Source organism: Erpetoichthys calabaricus, chromosome 15 (assembly GCF_900747795.2).
Source record: "Erpetoichthys calabaricus chromosome 15, fErpCal1.3, whole genome shotgun sequence".
NCBI classification, from domain to species: Eukaryota; Metazoa; Chordata; class Cladistia; order Polypteriformes; family Polypteridae; genus Erpetoichthys; species Erpetoichthys calabaricus.
In genome coordinates this window covers 53,518,669-53,537,032 of record NC_041408.2, presented here as the reverse complement: position 1 = coordinate 53,537,032, position 18,364 = coordinate 53,518,669, and the positions used below count along the sequence as shown (strand labels likewise).

The 18,364-nt window shown below is 40.4% G+C and overlaps 1 protein-coding gene across 2 annotated transcripts in view; it reads right to left on the bottom strand.

Annotated features, from left to right (window-relative positions):
* The window catches only part of arid4b (AT-rich interaction domain 4B), a 178,053-nt gene that overhangs the window by 79,268 nt on the left and 80,421 nt on the right, over positions 1 to 18,364 (bottom strand). For both annotated transcript variants that reach the window (XM_028820862.2, XM_051919364.1), the window contains exons 5-6: positions 2,967 to 3,057; positions 2,678 to 2,757 (exon numbers count right to left, since the gene is read on the bottom strand). In XM_028820862.2, coding sequence (XP_028676695.1) covers positions 2,678 to 2,757; positions 2,967 to 3,057 — 171 coding nt within the window. The remainder of the gene's footprint in view (positions 1 to 2,677; positions 2,758 to 2,966; positions 3,058 to 18,364) is intronic.

Here is an 18,364-nt window from a genome sequence, read left to right as displayed (position 1 = left end):
AAATGTATCCAACATTCTGAAACATCAATAGCAGGATCCTTCCATGTTCAAGAAACCGTTTTAAATCAAACACCTCATAAAATGTTTTATGTACAAATTTATGACCAAGACAGGCTTGGAGCAAATCAGAAAACTACTAGGTGAATGATACAGTTTCAAGAATGGAGTCTCATAGCCCCAGAGTTCTGGTTGTGAACCCTGGACTGAATGGCAAATGTGTGGAGTTTCTACATTCTCCATTTGTCTATTTGGCTGTTTCTGCAGTTATAATAGTTTTCTTCTACAGTACATATAAAACAAGTGTGTGGCCAAAAAGTGTAAAAAGTTACACAAATGGCTACCTACAATTATGTCTGGGCTTTGCTGTTAAAATAATTATCAGGCAGGCATATACATTCTTGTCTGAATAGAGAAAGCTCAAGCCACCTTCTTTAAACCTATGATGGGTCTGTTTACAAGTCTGAGCCCATCAAATGTAACTTATACCTCAGTATTTTACTGAAAATGAAGTATTGATATATACTGAATATCACCACATGATCTAAAAATATGGAGATATATATGTCGCCTAACCCTACTGACAATGGCACAGGTTGGTAGAGCTAGGAGTGTACTACTGTATATACAGTAAAAAATGGAAAGTATGGAATTATCATCTCAATTTCATAGTCTCTTTTATAGAATTAAATTGATACTTTTGAAAAAAAAAGTTAGCTAGATTCCAAGTAAAAGGTGATGAGTTGACAGCAACAACCTGTGGACACCAGGGACATACAGCTCCCTAAACCCTGGACACAACTGTCTCAGAGCCTATGTTCAGCACACAAGACACATTTATTCAGCTATGGGAATCACTTTTGTCTCATTTCCCACAGTACCACAGTTCCCAAGCACAGTACAATACAGCACCCTTTTCTCTTCTTCTTCTCTTTCTCTCTCTCTCTCTTCATCTCCACTCCTTCTGGCAGCAAGCTTTATCCACCTCCTTCCGACTCTGGCTCCCGGACTAGTGGCAGCTGGCTCCTTTTGAGGGTACCTGGAAGTGCTCCAGGTGTCTTATTCCGGCAGCACTTGCAGGTGAGGCAGAAGCACAATGTAGTACGGCTGTGTAGGCTCTGCAGCACCCCCTGGCATCACCCACAGAACCAAAAGGGCTGTAGCAAACTCCAGCTCCCAGCACACCCTGTGAGAATCTGTGGTGCTGTAGCAACCCAGGGGGGCTGCCCTCTATCCTCACAGGGGAGATAAAGCCTTGAAGACACTCTCACCCACGGCCCAACCATTATACAAACCAAACAACTGAAACACCATTAACAGCGTCAACAACTAACCCAACTAAACACCATTGCTAGAAAAGCTATAAATCCTAGATGGACGAGATCTTATCCAGTCTGTGTTCTTAGGGAGGACCAAATCCTGAGGTCCATGTAACTCGAAATTGCTTAGAGGTAAATTATAAGAAGTAACATTTTAGGCAGTTTATTGCTAATCTCTTTTTATTGGGTAGAAGGTAGTACTGAGGCTGATAATATGTTAATATTTAAATGATAATAACACAAAAGATGATCACAGTTATATTGTGCAAAAGGAGACAGCCTTGCAGATTTGAACACCAGGTAAGAATAGGAATAATCGGTGTGCCACATAAAATTACAGACACACCAAGGAGGCAGTATTATCACTATGCAGGATATGATTAGAGAAATTTAACTAAATATTCTGGGACACATACATACTTGCATACACATTATGCTGACAGGTGTTCGGAAAAATTAAAATGAGAAAAAAATTGGTTTTACCCTTCACAGTATCTTAGCAATGTGGCTACCTCATTTTCCCTGACCAGAAATGTGGAAGCACCCTTATATATTTCCACAGCACTAGATGAAAGCACTGGTATTCACACAGAATGGTGCCCACCTTTATTTTAATGGCTGGACTGCACTTCCACCTTGTGAAAAACAAAATCTATAACATTACATTGGTAGAGAAGGACGTGACCTCTTTTCCACCGCGGAGGCACTGGTACACCCCTGTGTTCTTGCAGTTTCTTATTGTTGCTTTAAACGTACAAAGGGATAAATCAAAAGTAAAAGTAATAAGAAACATGCCCATACACCACTGGTGAACAACTGTGTAAGTCAGCCTGCCAGTTTATCAGCCAGTGTAGATAGGAGGCCCTACTATATCTCATCTTAATACATACAAGGAGATGTGCTTCCATATTGCCTCCACCCTTACCACTGTTTTTCATTCAACTAAAAATTCTAACACAGAATCATGGTGGTCTCATGGTGGACTAAAATGAAAAGCAGGAGTCATGGTGTTCCATCATGACTAGAGCCGCAAAATGTTCAATTGGTTCTAATCTTTAATAATGCTTTTAAAAATGAAGTAAATTAAGACAACATATAGTGCAGCCAAACAGCTTAGCAGGTAACAGGACACATGTCAAATACCTCATTTCAAAGCACCAAATAAGGATAGAGTCCACTATCTGTACTCACAATGCAAGGACTTAACAGGCTGAACAAATTAAAAATTTTGACTGACAAAATTGCCTCTGTTGTAGCTTTTGCCCAATTTGAAGATTAGCTCAACCATACATCTGACAGTTGTATAACAAAATCTGAATGTGCCAAGCTACTGCAAAATCAGGTCTATGCCATCTTCTTACCTCACTCTCTGCAAAGTGGCGCTCTCCTTTTAAGCAAAGTGATGATCGCCTCAGAGTTTTCTCATCTCCATCATCAAATACTGCAGGAAAGGAAACAAAAGGTAGTCATTTAAAACAGGTTCATATGTGTGGGATGCTATGTCAGTATACTTCTAGAAAGAAAGAAAGAAAGAAAGAAAGAAAGAAAGAAAGAAAGAAAGAAAGAAAGAAAGAAAGAAAGAAAGAAAGAAAGAAAGAAAGAAAGAAAGAAAGAAAGAAAGAAAGAAAGAAAGAAATCAACCTTACTTACCCACAGTGTACCAACTGGCGTCTGTTAATTTGTTAATTATGGCGTCGTGATATGTTCCATCTTGAGTTTTCACTTCTACAAGTGCTCCTACCTGCAAAAAAAATAAGTAAAAAGATAAAAGTAATGTTATGTTATTACATAAGACAGCTATGACAAAACAAAAATAGCTATATTAAAGGGATAGTATTCGGGTAAAGAAGTGCTATAAGCACCGGCCAGTTTAAAAGGAAACAGATTAGAAAGCTGTCTTGATTATTCGATTACAAGAATCCCAAGTAAAGCTGGTTTAAAATCAGAAACACTTATTCACAGCCACATCAACTATTTATCCATCTCCCTTCTGAGCCAATTCCTTTTTCAATTGAGGCCTACCATAATATCACCTACGTGAATATTCCTATCATTTTGTTATTTGCCAAAAGCTAATTACATCAAAACTGCTATCTTTGTGAAGCTTAACAGCACTTTATTTCACACAAAATAGAATTCCTAAATCTCTATTTTGCATAATGATCATTTTTATTTAAGCAGTCTGATACTGTTGACAAGTTTTTTTAAATGCTATAAATACAAATTAAATAAAGGTACTATTTCCCAACTGCAACTTCAAGACTGCAAGCTAAAAAACAGCAAACAGAATGTGCAAATAACTTGTATCCTGACAGCCTGATAGCACCAGTACCTAAATGAAGGCTCTTTAGATCAGCAACAACCTCATCCTTTTATTTTACCTTATTCCATTCTGTTGTGGTATCATAAACACAAGACAACGGGCAGACAAACCTCTCTTCTGTTTGTGCAAACCAAAGCTTCTACATTCTTTGGCCTAACTGTATGCATTATTTTTCTGTCTTTGTTGTTAGTTCTCACGCGCGCACACACACACACACGCAGATTGCCTTAGCACTTGAAACAAAATCAAGTCTGTTTGATTTTGTCAGGGTGAGTTGTAGATTGATCTGACCCAGCCACAGGGGATGCACAAACCAGTGTGTTTCTTCGTGCCGGTCCCAAGCCCGGATAAATGGGGAGGGTTACGTCAGGAAGGGCATCCGGTGTAAAATGTTGCCAAATCAATATGCAGACAACAATACAAACTTCCATACCGGATCAGTCGAGCCCCGGGTTAACAACGATCGCCACCAGTACTGTTAACAAAAAGGGTGCTGGCGGGAATTGGGCTACTGTTGGCCGAAGAAGGAGAAGAAGAGGGGGGAGACGTGTCCGAAGGCAGGAGGAGAGGAGGAAAGTAAAGAGAGTGGAACTGAGGGTAGGAACTTTGAATGTTGGCAGTATGACTGGTAAGGGGAGAGAGTTACCAGATATGATGGAGAGAAGGAAGGTTGATATATTGTGCGTGCAAGAGACAAAATGGAAGGGGAGTAAGGTCAGGTGGATCAGAGGAGGATTCAAATTGTTCTATCATGGTGTGGATAGGAGGAGACATGGAGTAGAGGTTATTCTGAAGGAACAGTTTGTCAAGAGTGTTCTGGAGGTGAAAAAAGTGTCAGACAGAGTAATGATTATGAACCTGGAAATTGGAGGTGTGATGATGAATGTTGTTAGTGCATATGTCCCGCAAGTTGGATGTGCAATGGATGAGAAAGAAGATTTTTGGAGTGAGTTGGATGAAGTGATGAACAGTGTACCCAAGGGAAAGAAAGTGGTGATTGGAGCAGATTTTAATGGACATATTGGTGAAGGGAACAGAGGAGACAAGGAGGTGATGGGTAGGTATGGTGTCAAGGAGAGGAATGAAGAAGGTCAGTGGATAGTGGATTTTCCCAAAAGGATGGACATGGCTGTGGTGAATACGTATTTTAAGAAGATGCACACAGGTAGATTGCATCCTATGCAGAAGAGTTGATCTGAAGGAGATTGAAGACTGCAAAGTGGTGGCAGGGGAAAGTGTAGTTAAGCAGCATAGGATGGTGGTCTGTAGGATGACGTTGGAGATCAAGGAGGAGAGTGAGGGCAGAGCCAAGGATCAAATGGTGGAAGTTGAAAAAGGAAGACTGCAAGGATGAGTTTAGGGAGAAAGTGAGATAGGCACTGGGTGGTAGTGAAGAACAACCAGACAGTTGGGAAACTGAAACTATAGCAGATGTAGTAAGGGTGACAGCAAGAAGGGTGCTTGGCGTGACATCTGGACAGAGGAAGGAGGAAAAGGAAACCTGGTGGTGGAATGGGGAAGTACAGGAGAGTATACAGAGGAAAGGATAGCAAAGAAGAAGTGGGATAGTCAGAGAGATTCAGAAAGTAGACAACAGTACAAGTAGATATGGAGCAAGGTGAAGAGAGAGGTGGCCAAGGCTAAAGAAAAAGCATATGATGAGTTGTATGAGAGGTAGGACATTAAGGAGGGAGAAAAGGACCTGTACTGATTGGCTAGACAGAGGGACCGAGCTGGGAAAGATGTGCAGCAGGTTAGGGTAATAAAGGATAAAGATGGAAACATACTCGCAAGCGAGAAGCGTGTGTTGAGCAGATGGAAAGAGTACTTTGACAGGCTTATGAATGAAGCGAATGAGAGAGAGAAGAGGTTGGATGATGTGGAGATAGTGAATCAGGTAGTGCAATGGATTAGCAAGGAGGAAGTAAGGACAAGTATGAAGATGATGAAGAATGGAAAATCCGTTTGTCCAGATGACATACCTGTGGAAGCATGGAGGTGTTTAGGAGAGATGGCAGTGGAGTTTTTAACCATATTGTTTAATGGAATCTTGGAAAGTGAGAGGATGCCTGAGGAGTGGAGAAGAAGTGTATTGGTGCCAATATTTAAGAATAAGGGGGATGTGCAGGACTGTAGTAACTACAGGGGGATAAAACTGAAAAGCCACAGCATGAAGTTATTGGAAAGAGTAATGGAAGCTAGGTTAAGAAGTGAGGTGATGATTAGTGAGCAGCAGTATGGTTTCATGCCAAGAAACAGCACCACAGATGCGATGTTTACTCTGAGAGTGTTGATGGAGAAGTATAGAGAAGGCCAGAAGAAGTTGCATTGCGTCTTTGTGGACCTGGAGAAAGCGTATGACAGGGTGCCTCGAGAGGAGTTGTAGTATTGTATGAGTAAGTCAGGAGTGGCAGAGAAGTATGTAATAGTTGTACAGGATATGTATGAGGGAAGTGTGACTGTGATAAGGTCTGCGGTAGGAGTGACGGATGCATTCAAGGTGGAGGTGGGATTACATCAGGGATCGACTCTGAGCCCTTTCTTATTTGCAGTGGTGATGGACAGGTTGACAGATGAGATTAGACAGGAGTCCCTGTGGACTATGATGTTTGCTGATGACGTTGTGATCTGTAGCGATAGTACGGAGAAGGATGAGGAGACCCTGGAGAGGTGGAGATATTGCACTAGAGAGGAGAGGAATGAAGGTCAGTAGGAACAAGACAGAATACATGTGTGTAAATGAGAGGGAGGTCAGTGGAATGGTGAGGATGCGAGGAGTAGAGTTGGCGAAGGTGGATGAATTTAAATACTTGGGATCAACAGTACAGAGTAATGGGGATTGTGGAAGAGAGGAGAAAAAGAGAGTGCAGGCAGGGTGGAATGGGTAGAGAAGAGTGTCAGGAGTGATTTGTGACAGACGGCTATCAGCAAGAGTGAAAGGGAAGGTCTACAGGACGTTAGTGAGACCAGCTATGTTATATGGTTTGGAGATGGTGGCACTGACCAGAAAGCAGGAGACAGAGCTGGAGGTGGCAGAGTTAAAGATGCTAAGATTTGCATTGGGTGTGACGAGGATGTTCAGGATTAGAAATGAGTACATTAGAAGGTCAGCTTAAGTTGGACAGTTGGGAGACAAAGTCAGAGAGGCGAGATGAGGAGTATATTGGGAGAAGGATGCTAAGGATAGAGTTGCCAGGCAAAAGAAAAAGAGGAAGGCCTAAGAGAAGGTTTATGGATGTGGTGAGAGAGGACATGCAGGTGATGGGTGTAACAGAACAAGATGCAGAGGACAGAAAGATATGGAAGAAGATGATCCACTGTGGCAACCCCTAAAGGGAGCAGCTGAAGGAAGAAGAAGAAAAGAAAGCAGTTTGTCTGAATAAGGGCTGGAGAATGGTACATGGATGAAAGTCTGCAGACAATGGTGAAGCATGGTGGAAGTTTCCTACAGGGGCTGAATTTCTGGAAATGAAGCTGGTGATTTGAACAATATTAATGACCCCTTCACTGCTGTGAAGTACAGGTATTGTTATCTAATGATCACAAACACACTGTTAAAACCATAAAAAACTATGTGCAGTGAAAAGTGGAACACAGAATCTTGCAACGGATGATATGGGCCACACAGGGCCTTTATCTCAACATCATAATGACCCTTATTACAAGTAATACAGCCAAAGCCTGGTGGAACTGGAGCAAGTTCTCCACGAGACTTTGTAAAACCAACCACGCAAGTACCTTCAGAACCAGCATGAGAGTGGAGTTAAGAGAAATGTTGCCGGTGTCTACACCAAACACTCATTTCATTTATGTTTTGTTTTCTGAATCCCTAGCAAAATTATTGATTAATAAAAAATATTCATGTAATTATTTATGAAAGAATTTCTGCGTCATAGTATTCTTTCACCGGTGCCTAAGATTTTTACACAGTAGTTTGTGTGTATGTGTGTGTGTACACATGAGGGGAAGTTAAGCCAAAGTCAGAAAATGGGATTTATTAGAAAATGGAACAAACCTTAACAAAACTGATAATGTCATTTCTCAATGTAGTCTTCCACCCTTCTCAATGCACTTGTACCACCTACCTGGAAGTGCATGGATTCTAGCAGAATAAAAGGATTTGTATCTTAACCACTCGTGCACCCGAGTTATTTCCAAACACTTCATTCCGAGGGGTACTAAAGTCACTACTGCAAGCTACTGTGACTTGCTGGAGACCAATGTGAAGCCTGCTATTCTATCCAAGCGGTGGGGACTGCTGTCTCAAGTAGTCCTTTTGCCGCAAGACAATGCCTGTCCACACACTGCTAAGAACACCAAGGATTGTCTGGAGAAACTGAAGTTTGAGGTATTGCCACATCCTCCTAATTTGCCAGATTTGGCACAGTGTGATTTCCACCTTTTTGGATTGCTAAAAAACATCTGGGTGGTCATCGATTCAAGACAGAAGATGACATGCAAAAAGTGGTAAGATGAGTGTTTGAACAAGACAAGACAAAATCTTATATATATATATATATATATATATATATACACACACATTGCCAACATTATATAGAGGGGATGTGATTTATAGCAGTTTGCATCCCCTTCACTGCTGGCTAGAAACCTGGTGTGCAAATAAAAGCATAGCATTTGTGAACAACTGGGTTAATTTTTTGGGAAAGGCCTGGATTTTTCAAAAGAGATGGTCTTCATCCTAACTGGAGGGAATCTTATGTATTATCCCAAAATATGGCAGCAAAACTGCCTGTTTGACTGATTAGAGCACCATCCAGGCCACAGTCACGAGATCTTAAATCACAGACTTGTTTATCCCACCTGTTACTATCCTGAAGCTGTTACCCAAAATCCCTGTCATGGGGCATCCAGTAAATTTAGTATTGATACAAACCTTAAATTGATTGATAACCAAAAAATAAGGTGTATAATTAGACCAAGGGATAAAACCAGACCCTCCACCAGGGGCATCTGTAATAGAAATTTACTTCAAATTAAAACAAAAAATATATCACCAGTTCAGAAAGAACCATGCAGTTTTAAATGCTGCTTATTGAACATTCGCTCTCTTGGCACTAAAGCTGTTTTGGTAAATGATATATTAACTCTTTTAGGGCGGATGTCGACTTTTGTCGACAGGAGGGGTTGAAGGCGAATGTCGACAAAAGTCGACATCCAGGGATAGAGGGTGACAATCAGCTGTTAATGGCGACAAATCTCACTGTCACGTCACAGGCATTCCCTCTGTGCTTGGAGGAATGCTAGACTCGTTGACTCGGCAAATAAACATTGCGTGTGCGTGAGTTGCGAAATGTAAACAAAGGCAAGATGGCACCGACATGTGAAAAGGCAGCGAAGCAAGTGCAGAAAAGAAAACATTTGGCAGACGTTGTTTTGCGCATTATCGCGGAGTCGGACTCTTGATTTTTCAGAATCGGACTTTATTGGCAGTGATCAGGAGATTGCGCAAGAGAGTTAGAAGCAGGCATCAGCTGATCAGACACCAGCCGATGCCACGCCAGCGGATCTGCTGCCAGTTGAGTGCCTTCGCGCAGCCGATGCATCTACGGCAAGGTTCGCATGGGATAAATACACATACATTGATCCGTTGAGAGCCGATCTGGCTACCGGAGTTTACAAGACGGCATGGCTTGCTTTTGGACACGACAGATCACCAGCTGCTGTACTTCAGGCTGCTCTCTCCTGATGCTGCTTTTCAGCTACTGTCAGACGAGACAAACAGGTAGGCAGAGATTTTTTTTGAATCGCGGGCTGCGTTTGCATCGCAGTCTCGTTTTTCAAAGTGGAAACCCACAACGAAAGACGAGATGAAGCACGCTGTGGCATTACAAATAGAGATGGGACAGAACTGGTGATATAACTTCAGGGAGCATTGGTCCAAACGTGTTTTGTCCCCTGGTGGCTTAGGTACGTGCTGCTGCAAAGTTTTATTCACTTCTGTAATAAACAGAAGCAAATCCCATGGGGTGAGCCAGGCTATAATGCTATACATAAAGTTCATAAAGTTTCAGAAGATGAAAAGAGGTGACAATACGGTTTTCATGCAGGCAGAAAACTTGGTGGCAGTGGCATGGCACGATGGCAAATGGGTGACTTGTCTCTCTACAGTACACACTAACAATATATGTTAGAAAATGCAGCAACAGACACCTGAAAAATAGGCATCAAAACAACACATATTGTAAGGAATGCAATGTGGCAATGACTGAAATTGGCTGCTTTGAGCGAGATCATACTTTGCTGTGTAAAATGTATGTGATATGTATGTGAAATCATAGAGTATGCAGGCTCATACAACATGCAAGACAGTAACATTTGTCAAAAGTAAATATTTTTTGTTGATTTGATATGTTAAACAATTGCTTTGTGTTCTTTTTTAAAAAATGTTAGTTTTTGGAAAAATATTCAGCCCTGGGAGAAAAGAAACAAAAAAAAATTAGCCCTAAAAGAGTTAAGTACAAAATCTGATCTGTGTCTTCTCACTGAAACCTGGCTTAGTAAATGTGACACTGTCCCCCTAGCTGAGGCATCACCAGATGGATACTCGTTCCTTCATAAGTCTAAAGATTCTGGTCGAGGAGGAGGACTTGGAATAATTCACTATAACAAAATGCAAATCACTTCTAAAAATTTAGGCAACTTTACATCCTTTGAGGCATTCATCCTCTTTAATAAAATCCCTGTGTGTGTCCAGGTGTCTGTGTGTGTGTGTCTTCTGGTGAAGTGCGCATGCGCGGGGCACGGTGCGATGCACGGGTGCGATGCACGATATTACTGTCAGAGAAAATTACAGGCGTTTTATGGAAATACAAACCAGTATTACTGTGAGAGGAAATTAAAGGTACACAATACAGTGACGCACATCACAGCCACATACAAGCCAGTATTACTGTCACAGAAAATTAAAGGCATATTACCGACGCGCACGCCTGTATTACCGCCAGAGAAAATTAAAGGTATATTACGGACGTACAAGCCAGCGGACGTACAAGACAGTAAGTACTGTCACAGAAAATTAAAGACACACAATACACGGCGGCAGCCCACGAAGAACGGTCAGCTTAGCAAGTAAACATCAACAAAAGAAAGGCTGAAAGACAAAAAAAATACGACCAACAAACAGAATGAGGTCAAGGTCCCTTGCCATTTAATATAGACTGTTCCTACTAATGTTTATGAACTACTGTTCTAACGCCAGTTATTGTAATGGGCTTAATGACTAGTTTTAAATATTAAAACAGATTCCAACACATTTATAGTGCTAGTCTACAGACCACCAGGGCCATATTCATTGTTCATGACTGAATTTAGCAACCTTTTATCTGATTTGGCTATAAATTATGATCATGTAGTACTGATGGGGGATTTTAATGTACACATTGATGTGGAAACTGACACATTTAGCAAATGTTTTACTTATTTGTTAAATTCAGTAGGATTTTGTCAGATTGTCAAAGGTCCAACTCATAATCATAACCACACATTAGATTTAATTATAACTTACAAAGTTGAAATTAAAAATATAAATATTACTCCATTAAATGAAGTTATTTCCGATCACTACTTAATTACATTTGATTTAGTCCTGCCCTTGCCAACACACTCACAGATGAAAACAAAGACAGTGCAATATCTAGATTGTAATTCTCCTTCAAAATTTATAGATACTTTTGAGTAAGTTGAGTATAATTGTGGAAAACCATTTAGATCAGTTAACATCAAACGTAAACATGGAAAACAATTTAGATCAGCTAACATCACATTATAATGTGACCTTGAGAGATGCTCTGGACACAGTGGCTCCCCTTAAAACAAAAGTGATCAAAGCACACAGAAACTCTCCCTGGTTTAATGAAAACACTCGAGCTCTTAAATTAGAGTTTCGAAAACTGGAGCGCAGATGGAGAACAACAAAGCTACATGTCTGTCAAATTGCATGGACAGAGAGTGTTAATAAATATAAAAAAGCCCTCTTTAAAGCTTGCTCAGAATACTATTCTACAATAATAGATAGCAATAATAAAAATCCTTGGGTACTTTTTAGAACAGTGGCTAAATTAACAAATGGAATTTCAGATCAACAGTGCAAAATACCAACAGATATTAGCAGTACAGACTTTACAAACTTCTTCAATGAGAACATAAAAACATAAGATCCCAGATCTCTGCATCACAGTACAAACCAAATATTAGCTTAGCAGACCCCGTCTCACATTGCATTCAGCACTTTAGTAATTTTAATCCTGTAACTGAGCAGGAAGTCTTAACTTTAATTTCTAAAATGAAGCCCACTTCTTGTTCCCTAGATCCAGTGCCAACAAAACTAGTAAAAAGTGCAATGAATGTTCTTGCAGCAAATATTCTAAACTTTATCAATAGTTCATTATTGCATGACACAGTACCTGATACACTCAAAGTGTCAGTCATTAAACCATTACTTAAAAAGTCAGACCTAGACCCACATATACTATAGGCCTATTTCAAAATTACAGATTTCTCTCTAAAATACTAGAAAAAGCAGTCTAGTCACCATTCAGCTTCAGTCACACCTTACGCATTACAATTTATTTGAGAAATTCCAGTCTGGTTTCTGCACTGGTCATAGTACAGAAACGGCACTAACGTGGGTTGTAAACGACATTCTCATATCCTCTGATGAAGGAAACTCCACTGTAATTATGTTGTTGGACTTAAGTGCAGCATTTGACCATTCTATTTTACTGCACAGGCTAGAAAATGATGTTGGGCTTACAGGCACCGTGCTCGCTTGGTTTAGTTTTTATTTATCAAATCGATTCCAATATGTACAGAAATGTGCTGACAGTACTCCATCATTATACACAGAAGTTCAATATGGTGTCCCGCAGGGCTCAGTACTGGGACCTTTAATGTTTTCGCTTTACATGCTTCCACTGGGATCTCTCATTAGGAAACATAATGTTAATTTTCACTCATATGCAGATGACACCCAGTTACACCTTTCATTTAAATCAAATGAAGTTTCTCCGATGTTGTCTTTAATTAGTTGTGTTAGTGAATGAGTGGATGAATGAGAACTACTTGTCTTTAAATACAGATAAAACAGAGATGTTAATTGTTGGAGGGAATGATGCTGATCACAACAATATTTTGTCATCATTTAACTCAGTTGGAATCCCCATTAATTTTACTGAATCAGCCCACAATCTAGGAGTTATCTTTGACTCTAGCATGTCATTTAAAGCACATATTACAAAGTTGTCCAAAACATGTTTCTTCCAAACTTGTTAAGAAAATGTTAAATGTTAAGAAATTAAGGCGCTTTCTAAATAAACAGGATTCTGAGAAATTAATTCATGCATTTATTTCTAGTAGGATTGACTACTGCAATGCGGTGTTCACTGGATGTTCAAACTGTTCTCTATACAGCCTCCAGTTAATCCAAAATGCGGCTGCAAGAATTATTACAAGAACAAGAAAATACAAACACATAACTCCAGTTCTTAAATCCTTACACTGGCTCCCGGTTAAGTTTAGGGCAGATTTCAAAATCCTCCTTTTAACATATAAAGTATTAAATGGCCAAGGTCCAGCTTACTTGTCTGAAGTTATCATGACTTACAAACCAGAGCGCACATTAAGATCTCAAGATGCCGGTCTGCTTATGATTCCAAGGATTAATAAAATAACAGCAGCAGGTCGAGCTTTTAGTCACAGGGCCCCTAAACTGTGGAATGGTCTGCCTGCTACTATAAGAGATGCCCCTTCGGTCTCAGCTTTTAAATCCCGGCTGAAGACGCACTACTTCAGTTTAGCATATCCTGACTAAAGCTGCTGATTAACTGTACATACTGCAACTCTATTGTTAGTTATTAGCACTAAACCATAAGTAATATGATAGTTATAATTATTCTGTTTCTCTTCTCGGTAGTACTCAAATGTGGCACTTGGTGCCATTGCCCTACTGCCAAGTTGTTTTGCCTGCCTAAGGTAAAGTCATCCCTGATGGAGGATCACAGGAATCGTGGGAAAGATGGGTCCTTTCATTAGACTGGCTGGCCCAGCGCTGTTTCAGCCGTGGAAAGGCCAAATGGGGGAGGCAGCTTGATGGATGAGGTCTCCAGGACTCTAAACATATCCAAATCTTATTATGTGATATCATCTATTGTTAAATTCTGCTCCATACTTCTAAAATTTTTATTTTTATACTGTATTGAGGATTTGTTCTTTGTATTGTATCGTATTGTATTGACCCCCTTCTTTTGACACCCACTGCACACCCAACCTACCTGGAAAGGGGTCTCTCTTTGAACTGCCTTTCTCAAAGTTTCTTCCATTTTTCCCTACAAGGTTTTTTTTTTTGGGAGTTTTTCCTTGTCTTCTTAGAGAGTCAAGGCTGGGGGGCTGTCAGGAGGCAGGGCCTGTTAAAGCCCACTGCGGCACTTCTTGTGTGATTTTGGGCTATACAAAAATAAATTGTATTGTATTGTGTATATTATATATATATATATATATACAGTGGGTACGGAAAGTATTCAGACCCCCTTCAATCTTTCACTCTTTGTCATATTGCAGCCATTTGCTAAAATCATTTAAATTATTTTTTTCCCTCATTAATGTACACACAGCACCCCATATTGACAGACAAAAAAAATAATTTTTGAAATTGTTGCAGATTTATTAAAAAAGAAAAACTGAAATATCACATGGTCCTAAGTATTCAGACCCTTTGCTCAGTATTTAGTAGAAGCACCCTTTTGAGCTAATACAGCCATGAGTCTTTTTGGGAAAGATGCAACAAGTTTTTCACACCTGGATTTGGGGATCCTCTGCCATTCCTCCTTGCAGATCCTCTCCAGTTCTGTCAGGTTGGATGGTAAACGTTGGTGGACAGCCATTTTTAGGTCTCTCCAGAGATGCTCAATTGGGTTTAAGTCAGGGCTCTGGCTGGGCCATTCAAGAACAGTCACAGAGTTGTTGTGAAGCCACTCCTTCGTTATTTTAGCTGTGTGCTTAGGGTCATTGTCTTGTTGGAAGGTAAACCTTCGGCCCAGTCTGAGGTCCTTAGCACTCTGGAGAAGGTTTTTGTCCAGGATATCCCTGTACTTGGCCGCATTCATCTTTCCCTCGATTGCAACCAGTCGTCCTGTCCCTGCAGCTGAAAAACACCCCCACAGCTTGATGCTGCCACCGCCATGCTTCACTGTGGGGACTGTATTGGACAAGTGATGAGCAGTGCCTGGTTGTCTCCACACATACCGCTTAGAATTAAGGCCAAAAAGTTCTATCTTGGTCTCATCAGACCAGAGAATCTTATTTCTCACCATCTCAGAGTCCTTCAGGTGTCTTTTAGCAAACTCCATGCGGGCTGTCATGTGTCTTGCACTGAGGTATGTGTTTCTTTTTAATAAATCTGCAACAATTTCTTTTTTTTGTCTGTCAATATGGGGTGCTGTGTGTACATTAATGAGAAAAAAAATTAATTTAAATGATTTTAGCAAATGGCTGCAATATAACAAAGAGTGAAAAATTGAAGGGGATCTGAATACTTTCCGTACCCACTGTATATATATAGTAAGTGGCAAGTGCCACATGGGTTGGACGGGCATCCTGGCCAGGAGAGGGGATGGTTTCTTATAGAAGAAAAGCATCCCGTCCAGGGGAGAGAAAGGTGCCAGACCTGGAAAAGATGGGCAGAGTGGATGAACAGACAGCCCATCGGAAGTAGATGACGCTGCAGACTCTTTATTTCCCCAGGACACTAGATGGCAGCAGCCCTGGATTTCGTTACCCATTCAGAAACCAGTAGGGCATGTTTGGAGAGGTTGTCCAGCAGTGCAGCACTGCTGAGGTCTGTGGATGCTGCGGGTACACTGATGAGGAAAAAATGCCAAATGTATCCATTTAAAATTAAATCTACAATACAATAAAGTGTACAGAAAATGAAGGGGTCTGGACAATTTCTGAATACACTATAGGTGTGTATATACATACAGTAAAAAATATTCACACATTCATATACACGTATTAATTAACTTACTGCTTTCTTGTATTGCTTATTACCACCCACTGTTTTATATAGGAAGCAAACCCCTGTTCTTACATGCTTTAGTGTCTATAATATGAGAGAAACAGCACATGTGTATAATAACAGCCTCTCATTTAATCCGCCATTTGTTTCACTGAAGCTGCAATTAACAGGTTAAAATGCCTATAAAGTATTGTTCAGACATTTGGCATAAATTAAGATTGCTAAGACTTGGCTTGGGAATTGCCATTCACTCAACTTGGAAAAATTATCTTGGAAAGCCACTTGTAATTGCTTAAAAACACCCCCAGCTTAAAGTGACATCTGACTTAAACATATGCAGTTCATTTGCATCTCTGCCAACTGTGATCATGCTTGTGGTCGAAAGAGTGCTCCAGCTGGCTGAAGGAAAAGATTTCTTTTTTCTTCGAAAGCGAAGAACATTCACCTCATTCAACATGTGATTAGTAACTGAAACAAAATTATTCAGGATCCATCAAGGCAAAAGCCTCAGTGAAACAGACAAATTAACAATGGAAATCAATCTAATTTAAAGTCAAGTCACTATGAATAATAGAAAAAGATGTGTTAAAAAACACCTCACAGAATTGTGCATCCTTAATCATTAAAATTAAATATAGTACTTCTATCCAGAAGCTGGTTATAGCAATCCCAAAGGACCCCCGGAAAACACATCCCAAACTTGGAAACCGCATGTTGGCAGGGACTGTATCAGAAATGGAAGATCAGAAAAAGTCATTATTGGCATTCATTTCGGACATTTTCATTTTGCTCTGATGTTATTCATTTTTATTCCTTTTTGTTATTTTGTTTTTTGTGTTGTTGTTCCAATGATATAATTAGCACACCATTTTATGTCCATAGTTTTCTATAGTTTTTATAGCTTTTTTTTAAGTGGGTAAAACTATAGACAATGCCATTTTGATTCTCTGCATTGCAGTATATTGCTGGACAATAGGATGTGTACATGTATAAAATCAGCATGACTGCATTATAAAACATGATGGCATACACCAACAAGATGTCCAGAGGATATTTTAAAGTGTAAATAAAAAAAAACTGTAAAAGAAAATAAGGACAATAATTACTGGTTTTGACCTATGTTTGGTGTTGTAGTTTTGCCTTCTAATGTATATAAAGATCAGTTACAATTTCTAACCACTGAATAGATAGATAGATAGATAGATAGATAGATAGATAGATAGATAGATAGATAGATAGATAGATAGATAGATAGATAGATAGATAGATAGATAGATAGATAGATAGATAGATAGATAGATAGATAGATAGATAGATAGATAGATAGATAGATAGATAGATAAGCTAAATGTCTGTGACTAGTGCTGGGAGGTATACCGGTTCATACCAAAAACCGTTTTTTATTTTTGTTATGATATGGATATTTCTTAAACAACTTTCGGAACGTGGTGCACTGGAAAACTATTTAAGGGGCGACCTTTTTCATGCTGATTTTATACATGTACACATCCTATAATGTTATCAGTGGACTAGAGAACGCTAACTCAGAAAAAGCATTTATTGTGTTGGGAGACTTTAACAGAGCAAACATGAAGAAAGTTCTCCCTAGATACTATCAGCACATCTCTCCCCCCACAAGAGGTGATCAAACACTGGATAATTGTTACACCTTATTCACGGACTCCTACAAATCTCTCCCTGGACCAGCTTTTGGAAAATCAGACCATTGCTCTATATTGCTGCTGCCTGCATATAAACAAAGACTTAAACAGGAAAAACTGGTTTACAGGAACATCTACAAATGGGACAGTGAAGCTGAGGGGGTCTTACAGGACTGCTTTGAAACAACTGATTGGGAGATGTTTGAGGATGCAGCTGATGGCAACATCAATGAATTCACAGACTCTGTCACAGGATATATCAGCAAGTGCATTGACGATGTTGTCACTAAAACCACCGTTTGCATATATCCTAACCAGAAACCCTGGGTAAATAGGGAGATCCGGGCTAAGCTCAAGCCGCGGACCTCTGCCTTTGGCTCAGGGGACTCTGATGCATACAAAGCAGCCAGATACGACCTCCGGAGGTCCATCAAGAAGGCCAAACGGGACTACAGGGACAAAGTGGAGTCGAGCTACCACAGCTCTGACACCAAGCGCCTGTGGAATGGACTGTGCTGCATCACTGACTATAAAAAGAAAAACACAGTCAGTGTTCAGACCACTGCATGTCTTGCAGACGAGCGCAACACTTTCTATGCTCGTTTTGATGCAGCCAACAAAGAACAGGTGCTATATCCTCAAGGGGGCAGTGAGTCTGTCACTCTGATCCTTGAAATGTCTGATGTGAGAAGGTCCTTCAAAAAGGTCAATCCTCGCAAAGCTCCGGGACCAGATGGCATCCCAGGCCGTGCCCTCAGGGCGTGTGCTGACCAGCTAGCAGGTGTGTTCACCAACATTTTCAATCTCTCCCTGAGGCAGTCAGTGGTCCCCACTTCATTCAAGGCATCCACCATCATTCCTGTCCCAAAGAAACCGGTGGTCTCCTGTCTGAATGACTATCGCCCGGTTGCACTGACATCGGTCATTATGAAGTGTTTCGAACAACTAGTCAAAGGTTACATCTGCTCCTCCCTCCCTGACACGCTGGATCCTCTCCAATTTGCTTACAGAGCAAACAGATCGACAGAGGATG